The sequence below is a fragment of the Epinephelus fuscoguttatus genome, linkage group LG19, assembly GCF_011397635.1.
Source record: "Epinephelus fuscoguttatus linkage group LG19, E.fuscoguttatus.final_Chr_v1".
NCBI lineage: Eukaryota > Metazoa > Chordata > Actinopteri > Perciformes > Serranidae > Epinephelus > Epinephelus fuscoguttatus.
This window is the reverse complement of record NC_064770.1, coordinates 40,627,735-40,651,875: the sequence shown is the minus strand read 5'-3', so window position 1 is coordinate 40,651,875 and position 24,141 is coordinate 40,627,735. Positions and strand designations below refer to the sequence as shown.

The 24,141-nt window shown below is 46.5% G+C and overlaps 1 protein-coding gene and 1 non-coding gene across 3 annotated transcripts; both read right to left on the bottom strand.

Annotated features, from left to right (window-relative positions):
- Positions 1-4,007: 4,007 nt before the first annotated feature.
- LOC125879416 (uncharacterized) lies at positions 4,008-22,473 on the bottom strand. Of its 2 annotated transcripts, XM_049561291.1 has the most exons (10): positions 20,044-22,473; positions 14,675-14,736; positions 14,220-14,324; positions 13,960-14,088; positions 13,243-13,382; positions 12,978-13,146; positions 12,409-12,537; positions 11,689-11,824; positions 10,363-10,649; positions 4,008-9,394 (listed from the first exon to the last, which is right to left on the bottom strand). In XM_049561291.1, the coding sequence occupies exons 1-9, from the start codon at positions 21,792-21,794 to the stop codon at positions 10,385-10,387; spliced, it is 2,886 nt and encodes a 961-aa protein (XP_049417248.1). In that variant the 5' UTR covers positions 21,795-22,473; the 3' UTR covers positions 4,008-9,394; positions 10,363-10,384. The 2 variants fall into 2 exon arrangements, with proteins under 2 accessions (XP_049417248.1, XP_049417249.1); XM_049561292.1 differs by lacking the exon at positions 14,220-14,324 and having other exon boundaries at positions 20,044-22,472.
- Positions 22,474-23,801: 1,328 nt separating this feature from the next.
- On the bottom strand, positions 23,802-23,883 carry trnas-uga (transfer RNA serine (anticodon UGA)). Its single transcript has one exon. It is a non-coding gene; the product is annotated as a tRNA-Ser (tRNA).
- Positions 23,884-24,141: the final 258 nt, after the last annotated feature.

Genomic DNA, 24,141 nt, shown 5'->3' with positions numbered 1-24,141 from the left:
CGGTCCATCGTTTGTTTTTTAATTTGAACACAGAACATGTTTTCTTGTGGCGTCCTTTCTAAAATGATCAGTGGTGAAAGTTTCTATATTCTGTTCTGATCAGGGAGTTTACGCAGGGTTGCCAACTCTCATGCATCTGGCGTGTGACACATGCATTCACCTTCCATCTCACGGTCTCACTCTGCCCAACCAATTCTCACACCCGCGACAAACGCTGGAAAAAAGGCTGGCAGCCGAGTATTTTAAATTAATTCCAAACAGCCGGCGCGCCTAATGGGCGGAGTTGAAGTTTGCAGCCAGACTTCAGAGAGAGGAGGAGAGAGGAGAGGGGCAGCCCCCGCCTGACCGGCGTACCGGTTGAGTGAAATGGAGTGCAGCCAAATGTTTCTGTGGAAAACTACTCTCTGACTGGTGCGCAATCCATATTTGCACTTTGATTGGGCAGCTCTAGTCTCACAGTCAGCCGACCACGCTGCCGTGCTGTGATGTGAATCAATCGCACAGACCAGACGTGTGCTGCTGTGTGTTAACTATGTTCAGCAAACCAGCCAGCAAGAAGCAAAAAACCTTGCACAGTTTCTTCCAAACAAACCGTGTAAGCTGAGTGATGCTGTTGCATGTAGATAATGTTAGCTAAATGATGACTAATTAATAGAGGCCAATATATCAAGTTAAACTAGTTAACAAGAACACTAATGTTATTGTTACCTATGTTAAATACCTTACTAGCTAGTTTCATGCTAGGAATAAACCCACTCCTCCTTAATAAGAACTTGTGCTCACTATTGCTTTGCACATATTTTTAATCTTTATTGCCACAGTATAAAGAGCTGGGTCAGGGAGGAGACAGTGGACCAGAGGCCAGCAAGGATGATCATGCAGGGTCCTCACAGGTGAGGAGAGATTATAACTGGCTGAGAGAAAATATCTAGAGCATAAAAGTGACTTTGAGGGTAATTTCCACAACTATGTCAAAAGGCATTCGGAGACCTTTGTAAAGGTCAAAAATGAGATAAAATGGCCTATAGTCTAGAAATATATCATGAAATGCTCTTTAGACTACAATAAGACACAAAATATATTATTATTCCCAAAATAATATTTTAGTTAGATCTTAATCAAAATATATTCAACCATGAATTTTGCTTTAAATCTTAAAATACTAGGCTATATGCCACAAGTCCTAGTTTCTGGTTTTAACTAGTTCAGTCACTCTGAGCTGAATGCAGGTTCACTTGTGAAGGTCCTGCAAGTCAGGGTGGCTTTGAATGAAAGTAGGTATTGACCCTCTCCTGAATGCTGCCCCTAAACCCACCTGAATGCAGGAAATCACATCTATCACATCCAAAATTTTCTGGGGGACACACACTCCTCAGCTGAGCGTCCAGCAGTCATTACACACTAAATATCACATTACAATTAACTGGAGACAAAACTGTGTCATCATAAACCATCAATATAAAAACCACAGCTCCTCTGTTCACTGTCAAGTGTTCACAGGAATTCATTCCCTCTCTAATATCAATATGGCGGCATCGCTGATGTTTGATCCAGCGGCCAATGAGGCCTCTGTGTCTCTGTATCTATGGTTACAATGAAAAAACAATAAAGTTTAACATGTTCAAATATCTAATATCTTATCTTTGTCCTGGGTTCAGTTGAATATAGGTCAGAAAGGATTTATAAAATCTTACATTCTGTTTTATTTATGTTTTACACAGCGTCTCCAGGTTTTTGGATTTGAGCTTTTCATGTAGATGTCACCATGGAGTGGACGGTGCCGCGTCAATATGCCGACGGCCCACAGTGCTGATAGCCCACAATGAAGACAGCCCGCTTATCTGTGCGCGCACGCATGCACACGTGAGAGTGAGAGAAAGTGAGAGAGAGAGAAACAAAATATATATGCTAATAGTATATAAGATAATATAATTATATATGATAGGAATAATTAATTAATTATAAATTAACATATAAGGACGTCTGGGTTTTCCTTGCTCAGCAGCCGCAGGTAAGCAGAGAGAGAGAGACAAACACAATTACGCTCAGGCCTTGCTTTGACATGGATGCGCAATTGCACAGGCTGGTAGCACGAAATCATCAGTGCAGGAGGGAATACAGAAGCAGCGAGGAAAGCTCCTGGGGTGAAGGCACTGATGACACAGTTTGAAGTTCACCTGGGCTTGAAGATTTGTCTCCAGCTGTTCTCTGCTGCGGAAAAGGTGGCGTGTGTCTTTCAAACAAAGGACATATCCACAGGGACTGTCCAGTCCAGCGTGAACATGCTCAGCGCACACTATTGAGGACTGCAGTCAGAAGTGTCCTTCCACCGTCTGTATGCTGACGCACAAAACAACACACTCATCCAAGCACCTGTCCTGCCTCCAGTGCGTCGATCGCTGCGCCGCCTTGATGATGGTGTGGCGCAACATGAGTGGCGAAATCCTGAGGAGATGTACAGACGTCGCAGTCTCCATCGGTGCCCAGTGACGCGCCGTACCTTGCTATCAAATCGGTGTCTTTGGGGTGGTTATGAGATGCGGTGTTGATCACATGGATTCGCACGTTGTTTTCATCTACATTAAAATCAGCAGTTGTCAAGAAGACATTGCAAGTTTTTCTCCAACAATGCCAATATATCTTGCCTCCGGTGGTCCTTTTATTTATTTGGTATCTAAACCTCTCATTTATTAAAACTTTTCCTGTGCGGTTTGCTAGCTGCATGTAGGCCATTTTCTTGGCGGGAATCGGTCAGTATGGAGACGAGGGCTGCCAAGGTGCGACTGGACTGGCATATACCTTGCCCTGGCAGGCTATGCTGACCAATCACAAACTGTCAATTAAGAAATCACTGCGCTCTGACTTCAGCACCACGGGAGCGCAGTGGCTGCTACTGCTGCCATGTGCATCAGTGAGACTCACTGTGGAGCCGTCCAAAGAAAAATGATTTTCCCCGCTAGTCCTACACAGCGACATGTTACCATGAGAAATAAAGAGGCTATAGCCTTAATAGGCAAAGTGAAGCCAGTACCAATGTTTCCTCCAAATCATCTCCTGTCAATAAATATTTTCTTTGGAGTGGACTATTAAACTTCTAACTTCTAAACCTCTAATTCTCTCTCTGTCCTCTTACCTCGGCTGAGCCAGGAAACGCAGACCCGTCACTCAGACATCCTTATATATTAATTTATATAATTATTCATATAATATTATATTATCTTATATACCAGGGGTCAGCAACCTTTTGAGTTCGAATTGTGTGTGTTAAAGAGAGGGCAGAGAGAGAAAGAGAGAGAGAAAATCAGAGAGAGAGTTCGGTAGAGCGAGTTATAGATGGAGTGAAAGGCAACAGGGATTGGTCACATGGGCTCGCTATCAAACGTGTGCGAGGGAGAGAGCATTCACATGCAGGGAGTGAGCTCCTCCTCCCTCAGAACTGATCATCACGCTGCCCATCGGCACAGCGTGTGGACTCCGGTGTGGACTGATGTGCATCATGAGTACTTTCACTTGTATCAGATTACTTGTACACAGCAGTACTGACACTTACTGAGGTCTGAGGATTTGTTCCACCATTTTCCAAATGTCTGAAATGTTGTTTGTTAAAGACCTTTGTCTGAATGAAAGAGAGTAAAACTGGAGACATCAGGAGCTAAAGATCATAAATCTGAGATATGTGACGCCAACTTTTCTGTCAGTGTTGTCATGGAGACAGAGAGGAGTCAGACACACCTGCAGAGCAGCTTTAGTCCCGCCCACACTGTTTATTAACAGGTGACTGCACAGAAAGAAACACTGCTTTGGACCACAGATGACACATTACTACGTCACAGTTCACCTCTCAGCAGCTCGCCAGTCCTTCACTGTGCAGTATTAATACTTATTTGTGCCCCCTCCCCCCTCCCCCTTCACTGTTATGACATCATGGAAGTGTCCCCACAGGGCGCTCAGGTCCCAGCTCCAGTGTCCCCAGTCTCTGCTGGGACCGAACTCCCTCAGAAACAATAAAAGTCCAGTTCGGCTCGTTCCAGTGAAACATCAGGTTCAGTAGTTGTCACGGTAACTCTTCTTCTTTTTTTAAAATTTTTTGGTAGTACTGCCGCAGCAGTGTGTGCGGCCGGTCGCCTTTAGGATCCTGCAGTGATTGTTCCAAGACGATCAGGACGTTTGACAAACCATCAGTGAGACTGAACCAGTTTTTATCTTTGAGCAAACTTTCACTCTCGTGTTTATGAAACTGCTCTCAGACTCCATGTCAGTCACGACCTTCATAATCATTTCAGAACATTAATATGAGTTTCTTACTCGACTGAATGTCGAAAACTGAACCAGCATCTAAAGTCCTGAATGATACCTGCAGCTTTATCTTGTATCATCCATGACTGAACGTCAGCTCGCCACCGTCAAGGCCTCAGAACGCTTCAAACTAAGCCTCCGTCCGTCACACCTTCACACACCTGACCAACCACTGCTCTCAGCTCAGACTTTTCACTCAAACATGTCATGACACAACATTTAGCCCAACTGATTCCACCATTAGAAAGGTGTGAACGAGTCCTAAGCATCATTTAAACTCCTCTCACACCTTCCTGATGTCTCAGAGGGCTGAACTGTTTCACAACTCTGAAACAGACGATCCAATTACTGACCATCAGCTCACAGGCAGGGCTGCAGAGATATATCGGTTTCAACGTATACTGTGATATTAACAATCAGCGGTTAACACACCGTGTACGTTTAGGTTCATTGAATCTCTCCTTTATTTTCTAAGAGGAGACTTTTTACAAAAACTTCACCAACAAAATATTTCAGATTTTAGTTATTGTGTTGAACCAACAATAACCCTTCTGTTTACATTCATTCCTTTTAACTCCTTCATTTACTTTATTTGTTGTGTTCACAACGGGCAAGAAGAAAACAATTTGCATGAGTGAATTACATGTAAAGACGCCCAAATCCCTGCCAGGCAGCGTGATGGACACAACGCAAATGACGTAATATATGCAAATTAAGTGTTTCTAAAGAAGCAAGTAGCCGATTTTGCATCATACGCTGATTCGCAAAAGCTGAAAAATCTTAACTTCACAACCGATTTGTTTAACAACAGCCAATTGACCTATGGCTAAGCCCCGCCCTCAAACGTGATGAGCCAATCACAGTGCGTATAGCCATTCCCATACACTGGGACATTCTCTGCCTGGACGTCCATTGAAATGCATTACAGAAAGTCAGTTTGTTGGGTTTTATGAGCTTTTTCTGAGATTTGAAGTTTAAAAACGGTCAAACGGTGTGCATGGGGTACATGCAACTCTGACACAAGGTATCCTGAGAGGCTGGGCGACCAGGTGTATTTTTACACTTTAAACCACATCTCAAGCGAGAAAAGTGTCTCCTTTGGATAAAGTTGTGTGGTAACGTTAGACCACAACATCAACTCAACGTGAATAAGATTAACAGTGATGTCTACATCTGTTCTAAGGTAAGTCAACATTGTGTTTGAGGCAACATGTTGTCACTTTGCTGCAAAGAAATATAAAGTTATCTTTAACATCTCTAGCTAACGTTAGCTAAAGTTAGCCTAACGTTAGCTCCTAGCTGCGTTGTTCATCATGTCACCTTGTTTGCTGGGAGTTCATTAGCCTATTTTGTTCTAGTTTTGTACTTTGGTGATGGTACATCATTGTTAGCTGTTGTCCAAAGGGCTCTAGTTAAGCTAACGTTAACTTCTGGAGCTTAGCTTCATTAACTTATCTGTAATGGCAGAGATAACAAAGGTTGGCAAACGTTATGCTGAATGATTCAGTGTAAATACTGTAGCACCAAACTAACGGAGGTAAAGATGGTAAAAAGGCCGTTATCCTTTTCTCATATTCTGAGCCAAAAACCTTAACTTCAGTGGCACTTTAACTTGTTGTCTTTGATGGTGACGGCAACCAGATGCGGTTCACAAGCGTACACTGTGACCTGTAAATGTTGGCTTGTAATTTAAGCTTTTCATCGACCTTCTCAACAATAAAATGATGAATATATCCCTCCAATGCGTAGTTTAGGCCCTTTTGGTTACTTCTCAATGACATCTGATCGTTATGTCTCCAAAAATCATCAGTTGCCTCCTGTGAAATGCCGTGTACTGTGACACCTGCCATAGCGCCGCTCACTGAATGCTGATAGTTTGTCCAGGTGAGTGGAGGGGGCGTGGCTTAGCCATAGGTCAATTAGCATTGAGATCCTCCGGGAACATATGACACCGAGGACGTACCGACAAAAAGTTCATTCATCCGTTCACCAATTTCACATGCAGAATGTTTTCTGTTCCCCATATGAAGTGAGATACAAAATATTCTAGCATTCAAACACAACACAAATATTTGCATTGTGTTTGATGTGAACACGACATAAGGATCATTCTGACTGATAATAATAATAACTCTATGACACTGTGATATTTTCTGAGACAGTTATCATACTGTGACTACTGCATACTGCAGCCCTACTCGCAGGTTAAAGGCCTCCTGTCTGACATCAGAATTTTTTTTTAAATTTCTGAAAACTGATAATCTAACAATCACCACCACTTTAAGCAGTGACCGGTCAGCTGTGTGAAACTAGTCCAGGTTTTAACGTCCTATAAAGAAGTCGAAAATTTAAACTCAGCGTTCATAGAGGCCAAAACAGACAGTCCACCAATCAGGACCAGTTTACCTGGTGATGTCAAGGCAGGTGTGTGACGTTTGAGCAAGATGTATAGAGTAAAGAGGAAGTTCAGAACAGCTAGAAACACTTTGGTAAGTGACTCTGAGCCACATGAATACAAACACAGCAGAAACTGTAACAAAACAACTTGTAAAACTTGTTCATGTTCAATCAGATTTCTCTGAAAACTCATTAAGTCATCTGAAAAATAACAAGAATAAAGGTAATAAATAACATTTGAAAATAATAAAATCCAAAACGGAGTCGAGCTGTAAAAACAGTGATAGTAGTCATGATAACAAAAAGAAAAGCTAACAAAACTCGTCATCGGTTCAGCTCGTCTGTGTTCGACAATGTGACATTACTTACAAGCTAATGCTAACATTGGCTAACGCTAACTAGCAAGAACATCAAGTCAAGAGTCAAACTCTGATCTTGATGCCCCTCCCCCTCATCGATGACATTTTATCAGAAACATTTTTCTTCTCAAACGGCTTTTCAAAGTATAAAAAATCATTGTCAAACTTGCCTGAAGTTTTTTAAACAAACAGATCCAAACATAATTTCAGCTGGTGAACGAACACGCAGGGAGAGACGGGAGAAAATAAGGAAATGTGACAGCAAACAAAACGTCGTCACACATCGACACGTGTCAGAGCGACGTTATGTCGACAGCTACAGAAAACTAATCTGCCATTACATGACATTATGTGGAAGATGACTGCAACAATTTCACTACTCAAAACTGTAAAACTTTTCACCAATTTAGTGATTTTTCCAGGCCTGGAAAAAGTGACCAGGTTTTCAGTGGCCATGGGTAATTAGGTCTGAATACCATTTAAACATTTACACGCCAGTTCTAATACCAGCTCCCTGAAGTCCAGGTCAGACCAAAGATTCATGACGATATGAAACTGTTTTAGAATGTTACAGAACTGGCCGGTCTGAGCTCGACTCAAGCAGGCTGATGGTGTCACCTGACACTCAGCTGGTCAAATGGCCGGTGGCTGGTTTTAAAGCACGTCACCTGTTTCAGCAGCCAATCAGCTTGTAGTGAAGTCTGCTGGTCAAGTAAAAATGACCACAGACGGCGTGTTGGCTTGCTGCAGCAGGTGCTCCGTCCCCACCGTCTCACGGCGGTCACTTCCTGTCAACGTTACAGATCAGAAGCACAGAGAGTCGTTGACTAGAGATGATACGCCGTCTCATGGCGGTCACTTCCTGTCAACGTTACAGATCAGAAGCACAGAGAGTCGTTGACTAGAGATGATACGCCGTCTCATGGCGGTCACTTCCTGTCAGCGTTACAGATCAGAAGCACAGAGAGTCGTTGACTAGAGATGATACGCCGTCTCATGGCGGTCACTTCCTGTCAGCGTTACAGATCAGAAGCACAGAGAGTCGTTGACTAGAGATGATACGCCGTCTCATGGTGGTCACTTCCTGTGAACCACCAGCTTTTTGCAACATCACAGAACGGAGCGTTGACAGAAGGTGTTTGTGTCAACTCGTCTGATCGTCAATCTTCGGTCTGAACTGGACTTTAATCTGCGTTGTTCAGTGTTACAGGTTACGACCCGATCCAAAGTTCACCTTCAGCTGTTGACGCTTCAGGTACTGACGGCTTGGGGGAGGTTGTATTTCTAACATGCCGACTGTGTTTAAGGTCGGACTCGAGGCTGAATTCACAAACATTCTGAGAATACTCTCAAACCCACTTTTCCACCAACATGAAACGTTCCACTTCCCCTCACCTAGTTTTGAACCATTCAGAGCATTCTGACCAAAAACAAACTGAATCAGAACCTGAAAAGTTTGTTTCTCTGCTGGAACCAAAAAACAGCAGGTGTTCCTTCACCTGAAGTGTGACAGTGATGACATCAGTGGGCGTGTCATTTTCTACAGGTTGGAAAGAGAGGACAGAGAAGGTGACCATAGAGACGTGAGAGTGACCTCACGTCTCGACTGTCACCTTGAGGAATCATCAGAACAACAGAGCGTGCAGTGGTCTCAGTGGTAGTTGGTCCACACTAAAAACAAATATCTGTAACAACAGGACAAAAGTGTGTACGTGCTACACCCTGATGATATGACACAATATTACGCCATGACTCCTCCTCTTTTTAACCTCGTCACTGACCAGCTCTGCTGCTGTGTGGATGAACTGTTACTTCCTGTTGTGATCAGAGCTTTATGCACAGATCTCACCATCATCACTGAACATGGTCAAGAGCTCCGTGAGTTGAGATTATTTTGTTGCAGTGTGGACTCATTGTGCTGAATCTGACCATGAGTTGAAGTTAGTGACGCACCACACGGACACAGACCGCCGGCGTTTCTGTTAAATACTGGTCTCATGTTTGTGTTGGAAGTTAAAGGATCCTAAAGGCGACTAAATGTTTCCTCACGCCGAGGTTCTTTGTTTTTTTTTTATTAAGCGTCTTCGCTAACAGTGATGTCACAGTTAGTCCAGCTGCTCAGTGATGACATCAAGAGAGAGGCGGAGTCTCCACATCCCCTGTCCCTCCCCCGTCAGAGCGCTCGGAGGAGGGCGGATCATCTGAAACCCGCCTGGATACAGGACTGAGCGCAGGGAGCTGATTGGCTGCAAGTCTGTGAGTCCAGTTTGAAAGTTTGAGCGTCCTTCAATCAGCTGATCGAGTGTCCGAAAAACAAAGAGAAGACGAAGAAAAGAAAAGGACTGCAGGAGAGAGAGAAAAGAAAGGGTTTCATTATTTCATTTATCAACAAAAATCTTATTAAGTATAATTTAAGTTTTCATTAAAATGTCTCGTTAATGTCATTAAACAGCTGCTTGGACTTGTTTCAGTGGCAAATTAATCGACATTTGGTGCTCTAGTGAGAATTTGTAACTGTCTGCCTGTCTGTCTATCTAACTAACGAACAAACTAACGAACTAACTAACTCACAAAGTAACTAACGAACTAACTAACTAACCAACGAAATATTTAACTCACAAAGTAACTAACAAACTAACTAACGAACAAACTAACGAACCAACTAACTAATTAACTAATTAATTAACTAACTAACTAATGAACTAATGAAATATCTAACTCACAAAGTCACTAACAAACTATCTAACTAACAAACAAACTAACAAACCAACTAACTAATTAACTAAATAACTAACTAACTAATGAACTAACGAACTATGTAATTATCTAACTATCTAACAAACTATCTAACGAACCAACTGTCTAACAAACAAAATAAAGAAACCAACTATCTAACTAACTAACTAACTAACTAACTAATTGTCTATCTATCTATCTATCTATCTATCTATCTATCTATCTATCTATCTATCTAAATATCCAACTAACTATCTGTCTAACTATCTAACTATCTAATGAACTAACGAACTAACTAACGAAATATCTAACTAACTATCTATCTATCTATCTATCTATCTATCTATCTAACTGGTCCAAACTACACTGGTGACATCTTGAAAATGATTTTCTCCCAGTTAAAATGAATCAGAGACGTCAGTCACATCCTGTCAGTGTTATAAATATTAATATTTTAAACTAACAGACATCTCATTTATTGATCTCATTTATCCCTCTGATTAATTATGACTACAGTCAAAATGCTTAGTTAATTAATGACAGTAAAGTCTTACATGTTAAATCTGTAACTCACATTGTCCTCTGAGGCTCCAGTGCTACGTTTGAGACTGAACGCCCGATTGGACCCCCAACTGAATATCTGGCTGGACCCCTGGTTGGACCCCTGGTTGGAGGATCGGCTGGACCCCTGGTTGGACCACCGGCTGGACCACCGGCTGGACCCCTGGTTGGACCCCTGGTTGGACATCTGACTGGACCCCTGTGTGGTGGCTGGGCTCTGGTCCTCTCTCCTTCAGGGACTGACTGATCTCCTCTTCAGGGTCGTAGTAATAAAACTTCCTCAGGTAGGAGATCAGAGGCCTGAGGAGAGAGCAGATGGTGTCAAACACCAACATGTTCAAAAGACACTGCCTTAAAACTGAGGGGAACATTAATGGTCACAGTGTAACAGGAAGTCAGTTAAACTTCAGGGAGATCAATGACGTGATTGTGAATCAGTTTCAGCTGGTGCAGGGGGCCCTGGGTTCCTCCTGGTGCAGAGGGCCCTAGGTTCCTCCTGGTGCAGAGGGCCCTGGGTTCCTCCTGGTGCAGAGGGCCCTGGGTTCCTCCTGGTGCAGAGGGCCCTGGGTTCCTCCTGGTGCAGAGGGCCCTGGGTTCCTCCTGGTGCAGAGGGCCCTGGGTTCCTCCTGGTGCAGAGGGCCCTGGGTTCCTCCTGGTGCAGAGGGCCCTGGGTTCCTCCTGGTGCAGTGCCGCCACAGACTGTCCAGGAGCTCACTGATGCCCTGATCCAGATCTGGGAGGAGATCCCCCAGGACACCATCCTCCGACTCATCAGGAGCATGCTCAGGCGTTGTCAGGAGGTCACACAGGATCAGCCTGTGGTTTACACGTTTGACTCTGATTTTAAAATTCAGTCTTCAGTGGGTCGATGATTTTACCCCAACTGAGGGGGACCAAACATGGGTCTCCCTCAGTTCTGAAGTACTGTTAAAAGATTAATGGGGACCCCATGAAGAGTAGCTGCTGTTGTAATAACAGTAGCTAATGTGGATCTGAATAAATAAACATAAACAATGAACCAAACATGGGGACGGTAAGGAACGGTTGTGTTGGTACCATCCACAACTTTTCACTGTGGGAACAGAAACAATGCGACTGAACCGGACCGCTCTGTGGAAACGTGGCTTTTGTTGGATTTAGTTTCTAATGTTCTGATAATATTTCATCAGCTGACAGGAAGTCCACGACTACAACTGTGGACAGGAACCAAAGTTTGTGCTCGTCATTTCTTCTTCTCTGACAATCCAGACTTGATTTTAGGATTCATAAATTATTTCAGATTGTGTGGTGAGGTGTGATGTCACTAAGGGTCACCATGCGGCCAGTGGCGTGGACTCACGTGGGCAGCGGCAGCTCCTGGATGTGGTCGATCCGAACCAGCTGTCTGATGCAGAAGCGACAGAGATGCTGCAGAGATTTAACACTGCTGAACCTGGAGACCGGGTACAGGAGCTGGACCGGGGTCGGGGGCAGACCTGAAGACAGGTAGCAACATTTCATTAAACAGCAGTTAATAAATCAATAAAATAAAGACGATATAAAATCATTTGTTGTTTTCTGTTTCATTTGAGTCTTTTCAAACAACATTTAAATATTTAAATGTATTTTATAAAAGAAACTGAAAAAACTACATCAACACAACCTGGAGGTGGAGACAGACAGACAGACAGACAGACAGACAGACACACAGACAGACAGGTGGAAACAGACACACAGACAGACAGACAGACAGACAGACAGGTGGAAACAGACAGACAGACAGACAGACAGACAGACAGACAGGTGGAAACAGACAGACAGACAGATGGAGACAGACAGACAGACAGATGGAGACAGACAGACAGACAGACAGACAGATGGAGACAGACAGACACACAGACAGACAGGTGGAAACAGACAGACAGACAGACAGACAGACAGACAGACAGACAGGTGGAAACAGACAGACAGACAGACAGACAGACAGATGGAGACAGACAGACAGACAGATGGAGACAGACAGACAGACAGACAGACAGGTGGAAACAGACAGACAGGTGAGAGCTGATTGGCTGGTTACCAGGGACTCTGGAGCGCAGGAAGTAGAGGAACTTTCCGTTCTTGGAGTGCATGATGGCTCGTTCTATGAACTCCACCACAGAGTGACAGCGGTCCTCAAACTTAGGGTGACACCACAGACTGAAGGTCCCTGCAGCAGGACACACACACACACACACACACACACACACACACACACACTGTGTCAGATGTGTGTGTGTGTGTGTCAGATGTGTGTGTGTGTGTGTGTGTGTCGGTGGGTACCTGTACATGTTACACAGTGAGGACGAACATAAATACATTAGTGAGGACGTTTGCCGTTCCTCTCTTTAAGGGTCTGTTACAGGGGTCAGACCTGGTGTCAGGGTTCAGGGAACAGTCAGGTTTAGGTGACGCCGGGTTAAGACTACACAGCATCAGCCCAACATGGCCGTTAAACGGCGTCAGCGGGGATTGTGAACGCCAATGAGTGCCACGTAGTCTGACCCTGGCGTCTGGGTGAAGGGCTGGGGAACGCATTATGTCGATGAGGGTCCTCGCAAAGACAGAAGTATAAGAGTGTGTGTGCGTGTGTGTGTGTGTGTGTGTTACCTCTATAGTGCTCCATGCGTGTGTGGTGCGTGACTCCCTGCGACCTGAAGCTCAGACTCAGGATGTATCGAGGGTCCGAACTGTCTCGGACCAGAAACGATCCGTCTGGTTTCCCCTTCAGCTTCATCTCCGCGTCCTCCCAGTTCATCGGCCCCCAGTACCAGCCACACTGAACACACACACACACACACACACACACACACACAGGTTAGCTCCTCCCCCTCATCACTTCATCTATGACTCGTGTGTGTGACTCTGACCCCACCTTCTCCAGTTCTCTCAGGCTGGTGGCGAAGCTACCGGCGTCGGGTCGACTGAGGGGGCAGCGAGGGGCGAGTCTGGGAGGGGGGTGCTGACCGTCGGGACGCAGAGGGATGGGCCTCGGTAACCCTCTCAGGAAGGTGTCTGATGAACAGGAAGCATCAGGTGAGTCAACAGTGACGCCGCCAAACTGATGGTTTGTGTTCTTGTTCACTGGCGCACGGTAAATATGCTCTGACTGTGTTGTTCACGTGCTAACTGGCTAACTAGCATCAAGACGCTCTTCCTGTTTCCCTTTGTCAGTCATGAATACAGACGACCGCCGTCTGCTGCTGTGGAGACTTATTTCCTCTCAGCAGGAGCAGAACGGACGAGCTGATTGGCCGTCAGCTGAAATCTCTGTGGTGCGTTCATGTGCAACATTTCAGCTGAGACATGATGGCGTGAGGTGACGCAGCAGGAGGTGTGTTGGGAGGTTGCGGTCATCTCTCTGGTGTCAGTTTAGTGTGCTTGGACCTTTAACTGTTTGTAACCATGGTAACAGAGCTGTCAGTTTGGCAGCTGATGTCATGATGTGTCTCTGAAAGTATCCAGAACAATGACATCATCACCTGACATCATCACCTGACATCAGAATGACTGAATGATGTCAGATCAACAGTTTTTAGGCCTTGTGTTAACGTTCAGACAGCGTGTGTGTGTGTGTGTATGTGTGTGTTACCGTTGAGGCTCAGGCTGTGTTGGATGGTGCTGATGGAGGGGGGCAGGGCCAGCGGGCGGGGCGGCAGCGACTGCATGGACGCCCCCACACTGAAGGGAGCGTGCTGCTGAGGAGGACCCCCGAAATCGTCTACAAGACACAGAGAGACATTAGAGTCCACACCTGAGACTCACCTGCAGAGGGACACACCACAAACACACACACACACACAGAGGAAGTGACAACTGAGAGAGGAGGAAGAAGAAGAGGAAGAGGAGTACCGAGCAGACTGAGGCTCCGTCTGGGAGGAGGAGGAGGAGTCGGGGGGTGGAGAGAGTTCACCCCCCTCCGAGAAATATCCACATCAACCAGAGACACCGTCTCACCTGGACAGACACACACACACACACACACACACACACACACACACACACAGTGTGTTAGAGCAGAGGAGTGTTAGTGTTCAACAGGAGAAGAAGAAGAAGCAGCAGCGCCCCCACATGGACACATCCAAACACTGCAGAGCTCATTTTACACAACTGAACTATTAAAATCATTATTATTGTTTTTATTAAACATGAAGGCAGGTGGTTTTAAGGCGGACTGAAGCCGTCTCTTAAGGTGGATTTTATTTTGAATGAAGGACAAGAAAACACGAAGCAGCAAACACACACACACACAGACACACACAGACACACAGACACACACACACACACAGTGACAGGTGTGTCGTTACCGGTGAAAGCAGGTGTGAAGGGCACCGGAGAGAAGGCACTGTGAGGTCTGGACACCTGCAGCCTGAGGGAGACAAACACAGAGAGACACTGCATCATCATCATCATCATCATCATCATCACCAGCGTTGGGACACGTCTGTTTCGTGTTTTAAGGTCGACGTCCTTCGTTAAACACTGAACAAACAGTCACACAACGACACAGAGGGAGCGTGTCGTTCACATGTCGACTGTGCTCAGTGTTCACACGTCACACCACGAGACCTCTCCAGTGTGTTTCTGTGAGTTTGGCGGTACATCCAACCAGCTCAGGACCTCCACATCCAGAGTCTCCATCTGTGAGATCGTCTGAGAGCAGACGCCTGAACAAACCCCCAGATATTATCTCAGGTGGTCTCACGCTGCTGTCAGTCCTAGAGTGGTCTCCTCTGGTCTGAATCAGGGACTCATGTTGTTCCAAAGTTGTATAATTGCCTAGAGTTGGTTGGTGTTCTCACGGCAGCATTTACAAGAGGACCAGATCAAATGCCTTGTGTGAGAAAGCTGCTCTTGATTGGTCAGAATTTCCATGTGGGAAAAATCCAGGAAGTAAAGCAAACGTTGAAGAAGAGTACACTTGCAAGATAAATGTGACACTTTCTAATGTCACAATGGAGGGACAACTACGCAGGTTGATTTTAGCGCTGCTCATCGTGGACTATATTGCTGTCATTGTTCATTTTAGTCAAAGCATACAGTTTGAAAACGAGGCAAACGCGGCTCCAACTAGAAAACAATGTTTTGATGCATTGGATGTGCTGAATGTGCATATTAAGGCAGTACAGGCCACGCCTCTTTTATAAAACTGAACATCCAATCAACAGTCACGCAGCGCAGCACCAGTTATAAACACAACGTGTTTCACATAATGACCATAATTTAAACCATTTCCAGGCCTGAAAAGAAGTTTTTCTAACTTAATAACTTTCCCAGTTATCTCATGACTGTGGGGACCCTGAACATCTCATCATCAGCCTGTGGTCAGAGTCTGGAAACAGGAATATTAATAAAATCTTCATTTCAGTTCAGAAGGAAAATCATCGTTCAGATGTGCTGGAATATTGTGTGAACTTTCAGCTGCATCTCGTCGCTCAGATAAACAGCGTCACACGTCCTCTGAGTGACTGCAGTCAGGTGTTTCTGTTAAGGTGCGGACACACCAAGCCGACATCAAAGAACTAGCGGCGAGGAAAGCCAACTGTTGCATCGTCTGCGTCGCCTCACGTCGCCCTGTGTCAGTTGCATTTGAACACACTACACGGACTACATCCGACGGCCAAGTAGCACGTACGTTCTGCGCCTGCGTGAGAGAGAGCGGAGTGAGAGAGTGGTACATCCTGTCAGCCGAGGGGTTTCCTATCTGTGCAGCCGAGCACCGCAGCACCTCCACGGACTATTACATCCAGACGGTCCCGGTGTTTCCTCCGCAGGCTCCACTTCACTCAGCTGCCCGATAAACCCGCTGCTAATTTGCACCAGTCGACAGTTTGAGACACGTCAGGTGATGATGACACGACACTGTCATTATACTGTCAGATATGACATCATCGGCTTGTCAAATGATTTTTCAGCACCGGGCAGGGACATATTTCTGCTCAGGGGAGGCGCACACAGATTTAAATGGTTGTATGTTGGATTTATTTTAACGCCAGATTTCACTAATGTTTACACAACACGTTTTCTTTAACAGCCACCAATATGACATCATGTATCTCAGCCAGAAACTGAGGACAGAAAAACAGAAATTATCATCAGCGTAGGGCTGCAGCTAACCATTATTTTCACTGTCGACTAATCTGTCGATTATTTCTTCGATTAGTCGACTAATCATTTCATCGAAAAATGTGTTAAAATGATGTCTTGTTTCGTACTCACGCCAAAGGGTCTGAGTTCACCATCATGGGAGAGTGTGTGAAGCTGCCAATATCTGAACGTAAGAAGCTGCAATAAGAGTATTTTGGGTACTTTTCTATGAAAAATGACTCAAACTGATTAGTCGACTATTAAAATTGTCACCAGTTATTTTAATAGTTGATTAGTCATCGATTAATCGACTAATTGTTTCAGCCCTACATCAGAGTTTCACATTTCCAACGGTTCTTGAACACATCATGTGAGACGAACACTTCCATCAGGAAACAGAATCAAATCTATTTCATCACATTTGTTTACTTTCAATCATTGAAGAGTTTTTAAAATCTACGACGTGATGAGACGTCACACTGAACATGTTCTCACTGAGTGATGAAGAGGAGGAGGAGTTTAAAGTCTCTTCATCTCCTCTGTGATCTGAGTCTCTGCTTACAAACTGTGTCAAATAAAACCCTTTCTTTTTTCCATGGTAACAAGCTTGTGACAGGTAAGACTGGTCGCCACACCTGTCACACACACACCTGAGCGTTCAGACACCTTTTTCATCGCTTCACTAAAATCCAAACACTGTTGCCATGGTTACGGGCTGTGCTTCATCAGGAAGTGTCGAGTCAAACGAAGCCGTGGCCGTGGCAAAGCCTCATCTCCCTCTGTCTCTCCCCCGAGCAGCGAGGATGCTTATCGCCATGACAACAGTGAGAAAAAGTTGTGCAGGAGTCGTCTGAAGTTTGTTCTGCCGTTTTATTTTTAGATCTGACCTGAGACCAGCTGGACTGAGAAACAGGAACAGATACAGGATCTATTTCCTGTCCGCTGAGGAGCTGAGATACAAATAAATATACTCACAGTGTGGTGCTGAAACAATAATTATAATAATACAGTATCTGAGTTTTTATATTTCGGTCAACTGTCTCTTGTTACTCCGACATTTTCCCAAAAGCACCTTAGTTATTAACTACAAAATAGGGAAGGAAGGAGGGAGGGAGGAAGGAGGGGGGAGGGAGGGAGGAAGGAGGGAGGAAGGAAGGAATGGACAGAAGGAAAACCTGGATTTTGTTCTTTAAAACCTCTTGCACTCCACCCCCATTTTGTAGCAGAAACGCCTAAAATGACATACCCAAATTAAAATGACTGTAGCTTCTGAACCGCTCTGACTACATGCATGCATGAGGTCTTGCCAGAAAGAAAACTCCCTGAAGTTTCTTGTGAAAGTGTCAGAAACACTCTAGGTGATACAGAGACAGAGTAATGGGCCTCTGAAGTCAGTAACAAGTTGAAGATTTTGCCTAAAATAAAATAAAAAATGTGTTTGAGGATGAATAACTGTCTGTGGCTTCATCTGAGCAGGTAAATGACACTGTGGGGCTGTAGGCACACTATCAATGAACACTTGTTTCAAATTTGAAGAAGACTGCTCAAAGTATGACCATTCTACAGTGTTTTTACCATGAAAAGATCCAGGCGGAGCTCCACATGACAAGTGGGTCACTCTGCTTCAAAACAGTACTATCAGTGATCAAACAACACTCAGCCAGCTTCAAACATTGTACCTTATTGAAATCAGGTGTGATTATGATAGCTGATGTTGTTTATGACACACAAACACCATAAAATATCACCAAATAAAGCCATATGAAACGTGAAAGTTATGATCCCACTTTCTAGACGGTGTATCTCAGCCAAAAATAGTGGTAGGAGTGAGACTCTTACCTTTTATAAACCAGCTACGTCCCCGCTAACAGCTCCACATAAGATCGTGAGTAATCCTTTAACTTTTCCCGTTGAAAAACACCATGACATGACTTGTCTCCACTCATAGTGATGTTGGACTTTGTGTGTTTAGGCTGCTCTGGTGCCAAATACATAATAAATAAAAGAAAAACAATGTTATTTTTGAAAAGTCGAGAGCTTCCTGAATCCGGCAATACCAAACATCACATGGTTTGATGACGTAGTGCGCCTGGGAGATACCATCACCCCTGTTCTCATCCACCTTCACTGGCTCCCTGTACAATACTGCATCCACTACAAAGACCTAGCCCCCACTTACCTCTGTGACCTCCTTCAGGAATACACCCCCTCCCGCACCCGCCGCTCAACCTCTGCTGGACTCCTCACCATCCCCACCTCACACCTCAGTACCCCAGACTCTGGAACACCCCCTCTCGCCCCCGACACACACGCGCACACACACACACAAGACAGTCAGACTCCATCACATCATTCAAATCCCACCTGTTCAAACTGACATATTGATATCTTATCTAACTGGACTCTGTGCACTACACTTGTTTCTATGTTGATGTTTTGTTTTAATGATGTCTTTTATCCTCTACGCTCTGTAAGGTGACCTTGGGTGACTTGAAAGGCGCCTCCAAATAAAATGCATCATTATTATTATCGTTATTATTATTAACATGGACGTCTCTTCCCAGAGGTCATGACCCCGTCACTCAGGATAATCCACAGACGTCAGTGTGAGCAGTTTGATGTAGGAACTATTTTCTTTCTACTGAACTACACCCACCGACCGTATCACTGCGCAGAGGGAGGCGTGCATCTACTGTTCTAACGCCACTCTGTAAAGAAGACCCCGCCCACTGCTCTCACTCAGCTTCATGATTTATGGGCGTCAGGGGCGACGGATGCCATGAAATCAGGTTTTGATCTGAAACCTGTCAAACAGAATCACTGATGTTGATATATTTTAGTTCTCTGACGTCGGGTCGAACACCTGGTGAATGATCCGTCTGCACAGACAGTTTGAAAATGTGACCTTAAACTTTACGATCTCAAACTTACAACACGTCTTCAAAACGTCACACCTGTCCCGCCCACAGTCCGTCCTGCTGACTGTCCTGTTTATACAGACATCCTTCTGTGGCGGCTCAAAGGTGAGACGACTCTGTCCCCTCATTCTGCCATCAAACCTTTTAAGCTCAGTCCATAGGGACTTGGGTTGGGAACAGGAGGGTCGCCTGTTTGAGTCCCCGTCCGGACCAAAATATGGAGCGTGGACTGGTGGCTGGAGAGGTGCCAGTTCACCTCCTCCTGTTTGTGCATGTGTGTGTGTTTCAGACCTGTGTGTAACTGACAAGCAAGAGTGAAAACATTGAATTTCCCCTCAGGGGGATTAATAAAGGAAATAAAATTAAACTTAAATTAAAAAATTAAATTAAATTAAAATACAGAACGATGAGGGGCAACAGCGGCGTGAACGACACCTGTTTGTTTGTTTGTTGCAGTTGTAAACTTCATGTGTTGCTGTTTGAGTTTCACAGAACAAAGTTTTGAGTGAACGACCTGATTATTGATCAAACTGATCGGTAGGAACCAACAGGTGATCACGTGTTCCTGTTCAGCTGCTCTCAGGTCAGTAAAACAAGCTGTTGTCATGGTAACGAGCATCCTCACTGTCATCAGTGATCATCAATAATCGATAACCCCCCCGCCCACTCACCTGCTGCTGTCGGGCTCCGTGTTGCTGCAGGTCGACCCCCACACGTCCAGCAGACTCCCACCTGACGAGGTGGACGACGCCAGCGAGGGCCTCTTGTCCAGCAGCCCCCCCGACCCCCCGCTGGAGCTCTTGGTTCTGAACAGCTTGCTGAGCCGGACTTTCAGGGACCCCCCTTTCCTGGACTTCCCCCGCAGCGTCTTCTCTCCCCCTCCCTCCAGGACCACCAGGGGGGAAGCGGACCGCCCCGCTCCCCCAGAGGCCACGCCCAGTTTGGGGGTGGTGGCGCGGCTCTGGGGCTGGGAGCGGGACTGGTGCTGATGCTGGGGGCGGTGGGCAGGATCGGGGCCGGAGGACGGGAGGGGGTCAGGGGAGACCTGGAGGCCGCTGAGGGCTGCCGCCGCCTGGAGGGCCTGAGGGCGGACAGGGGGGTACGGGCAGAGGGGGGCGCTGCTGATGGGGGCGCGGGGGTCTACACAGGGGGGGAGGGACACTGCAGCACCGAGGACTGCCAGCGAGGTCCGGCAGGTCTGATCTGTGCAGACCCCCGCCTCCTCCGCCAGTCTGTGGACCTGCCGCATCAGACCGCTCAGAGTCCCGCTGGAGAACACAGGCCCCGCCCCCCCAGACGTCCCTCCTCCACCCACTGTCTCCCCCTTCTCAGCGCCCCCTCCATCCCTGTCCCCTCCCTCCCCCAGCCCCCCCACCTCCTCAGACCCCAGACCCTCCAGAACCAGCAGGGCGTCGCTGGTCTCACTCGGGTCCTCCCCGGGCCCCATGCCCCCCGCCCCGCTGTGACAGGAGCATCGAGACAGGGGGAGCACCATCTCCTCCCCCCCGCCTCCTCCTCCCTCCCTCCCCTCCCCCAGCTGACCCAGCCTCCGGGCCAGAGCCAGGACTGGGTCCTCCCCCCCGCCGGAGTAGTTCTTCCTGGGCTCCAACAGGCCCAGACGCAGGGCTTGGTCCAGCAGGCCCGGGGGCCACTTGGCCAGCCGATCAGTCAGCAGGCGGTGTCGGTGGCACAGGACCGACCCGGACTCAGAGTCCAGAGCCGGGACGTCCTGCTGGGGCGTCTGGGACCCGTCAGACCCCTTGGACAGTCTGAGGACCGGGTGCCACTGGAGCAGCTGCGGCTGCTGCGGCTGCAGGGTCTCCTCTGCAGACGGGACGCACTGAGAGTTCTGCTCCTTCCCGCCTCCTGGGCCGGGACCGGCCGTTGTGGTACCGGGACCGGGACCGGATCCGGGGTCCAGCTGCTGTCTCTGTCTCTCTGCCTCCTCCTGGAGGAACCCCGGGGGCGGCTGCTCCAGTCCGCACTCCAGGATCCGGTCTCCGGACCGCAGCAGGTTCTGAAACACCATCAGCTGCGCCCTCGACCCGTGCGCCCCCGAGCCGTGCTGCACCGGGAAGTCCACAAACCGCTGCGCCGCTACGGTAAAGTCCTCGGGCGGCGGAGGGGACAGCGGCGCCTCGGAGCCCGGCGGGGCCTGCGTCAACACCAGCCCGCCGTCCAGCTCACCTTTCCCGGGGAGCGGTGAGCTGTAGTGCGGGGAGGCCGAGCCGAGGCCTGGAGAGGGGCCGCCGGAGTCCAGATCAAACCCGCCGCCGTGGTGACCCAGCACGGCCTTAACGGGCCCGAAGCCGCCGCCCCCGGACATCAGGTCGTCGGGCTCGTCCAGCCGGTCGTACTCCGCCGCGGACACGAGACGCATCAAGACGAAGTCCGGAGACATTTCTTGTTGCGCGTCATTCATCCTGACAGGCTAACGGGAGCTAACGGGAGCTAACGGGAGCTAAACGGGCTCCGCTCTTACATAACACCGATATAAATAAACAGCTGCGGAGCTAACGGTGGCTAGCTGCTGCATCCTCCCCGCTCAGCTCACCGGGCAGCCCGACCCAACACCGGCCGACGGCCATGGAACTTCCGGACCGGTTCGTGACGGTAACGGCTCCGCTGGACATGAAACGACATGAGAAAACCCGCCCGGTGCCGCCGCTCGGTGACGTTAGCTAGCTGTTAGCCTCCTACCGACTCATCCTCCGGTGAGACAACACGGATGTGCTGATGATGGGGGGCGCGCGGGGCGGCTGCGCAGCGGCGACATCAATAATCGATCAGCTGATTGATAAACGGACAAACCGACACCTCCATCCGCTCATCAACACTTCCCGGTACCGGAGAGCTCCGTCACTACCGGCTGTGACAGCTCTTCGTGATCATGTTGAGAACGCCGTTAACGGCAGTTAGGGACCGTTCGGTACTTACAGGGGGTCACACACAGTGTTGCCAGATGTCGCGAGACAAGTAAGCAGCCAGGCCTGTGACAACGAGCCCAGAACAAGCGACTTTTCTACGGAGGCCCACGAGGTCCCGGAGAGAGAAAGTTAAATAAACTGTGTGCACGGTTTTACAGTCTGTGGGGACGGATTGTCAATTTACATTTTCCACAAGAGGCAGTTAAACCAGCTTTAACATTATTTAACATTAGAAAACAGATGGGATATCAAATATAGACTGATGTACCGAGTACATTATATACACAGTAAACCTCTGATAATTAACATTTGCACACACAAATAAATATCATCCTGAATTCACAAATTCTTCATTTATTATTGCTTTTTATGCACTCATCTAACTTTTGTCTTTTAGTTACAGGACTGACGTTTTCCTAACCAGGAAAAAAAACACATTACCCTGCTCTGCCTCTGATTGGCTAGTGCTCGTTGCCATCAGGGTCAGAGCCAATTAGAAGCAGCATGCGGGTGGGAAAAACTCTGCTGTCTGCTGTGTGCATGGGGAAAGGGGAGGGACAGAGGGAACAGGCAAAGCTAACTATCCTACGTTTAAATAACATATCGAAAATATCTGCTTGACAGCTTGCTATGGAGCTGGGAACAAGTTTTATTACTGATTATTCTGCCTATCAATTTTTGATTCAATTATTTATTTATGACATACCTTTTAGACAAACTGTTAAGATAAGGTAAGAAACGACAAGATAAGATAAGATAGGTTAAGATAAGATGAGATGAGACTCTTTACCCCACATCGGAGACGTTGGCTTGCTTCAGCAGCTCAGAAACATCAGAAAAAGAAAACTGTGACAGATTTGTCAATAAATAAAGATCAATAATACAAATATCACTAAACTATCAATAACTGACAGATTCTGTGCGTTAACGACTGATGGTCACACATCAGAAGTTAAACTCACACAGTGTGTAACATGTTTTATTAAGTACATATATGAATATGCACAGTCAGAGGTCAGCTGTGACACTGGAATAATATTAAAGTTATATAATAATGTTTCAGACATGTCTCCATTATTAAAGAGATCTTTAATCTCAGCTTAAACAATAAAATCAGTTATTTTTGTGTTTTATTAATTATTGTTTATTTTCCGTCATGTTTTGTTGTTTTTATTTGTTCATTTATTTTTTGTTTTTATCCTTATTAATTTTGTTGTATTTATAGTTATTTTTGTAGTTCTGTGTATATTTGTGCATTTATATCATAAATACATCTCTCAGGGCTTTCAGCCTGAGCTCATATTCTTCTTCAGACTGCAGATGTTCAGTCAGAGGACCTTTAAATCTGTTCTTATTAAACTGACTTCATTCCAACATGAAGCTCAGCACGTTTCTGATGTATTATTGTTATTATGATAACACGGAGGATCTGACCAGAGAACAGACGTTGTGGACTGACGTCACACGCATGAAAATATGACGTTAACTGCGTCATGGTGCGTCGCTGCGAGCAGGGTTCGAACCTGCGCGGGGAAACCCCATTGGATTTCAAGTCCAACGCCTTAACCACTCGGCCATCACAGCTGCTCTCACACAGCTTTGAGATCAGCTCCGAGTCTCTGAGTCAGAGGGGGCGGAGACACAACCTGATCTGAGACCAGTTTAATTCTCTCTCTCTGGAAATGACGTCATTATCCGTGTGACCTTTGCTGCTGCGCCTCCATCAATGAGTTTTTATTTTTATAAAACTCAACCTCTGATGTTTGAAAATTAAAAGTAGATGAAAGACTTCTTGTCTTACCCCTCACAGGTGAGTGTTACCCCTTTCAGGTGAGTGTTACC

What these genes read in the sequence shown, in the direction of transcription:
- LOC125879416 (XM_049561291.1), bottom strand. Translation starts at nt 21,794, where the DNA reads ATGAATGACGCGCAACAAGAAATGTCTCCGGACTTCGTCTTGATGCGT. An exon ending in ACGGAGCCTCAGTCTGCTCG is followed by an intron (nt 14,089 to 14,219) that starts GTACTCCTCTTC and finishes TGTGTCTTGTAG; the next exon opens with ACGATTTCGGGGGTCCTCCT. An exon ending in CAGGAGCTGCCGCTGCCCAC is followed by an intron (nt 10,650 to 11,688) that starts GTGAGTCCACGC and finishes CTCTCTCCTCAG; the next exon opens with GCCTCTGATCTCCTACCTGA.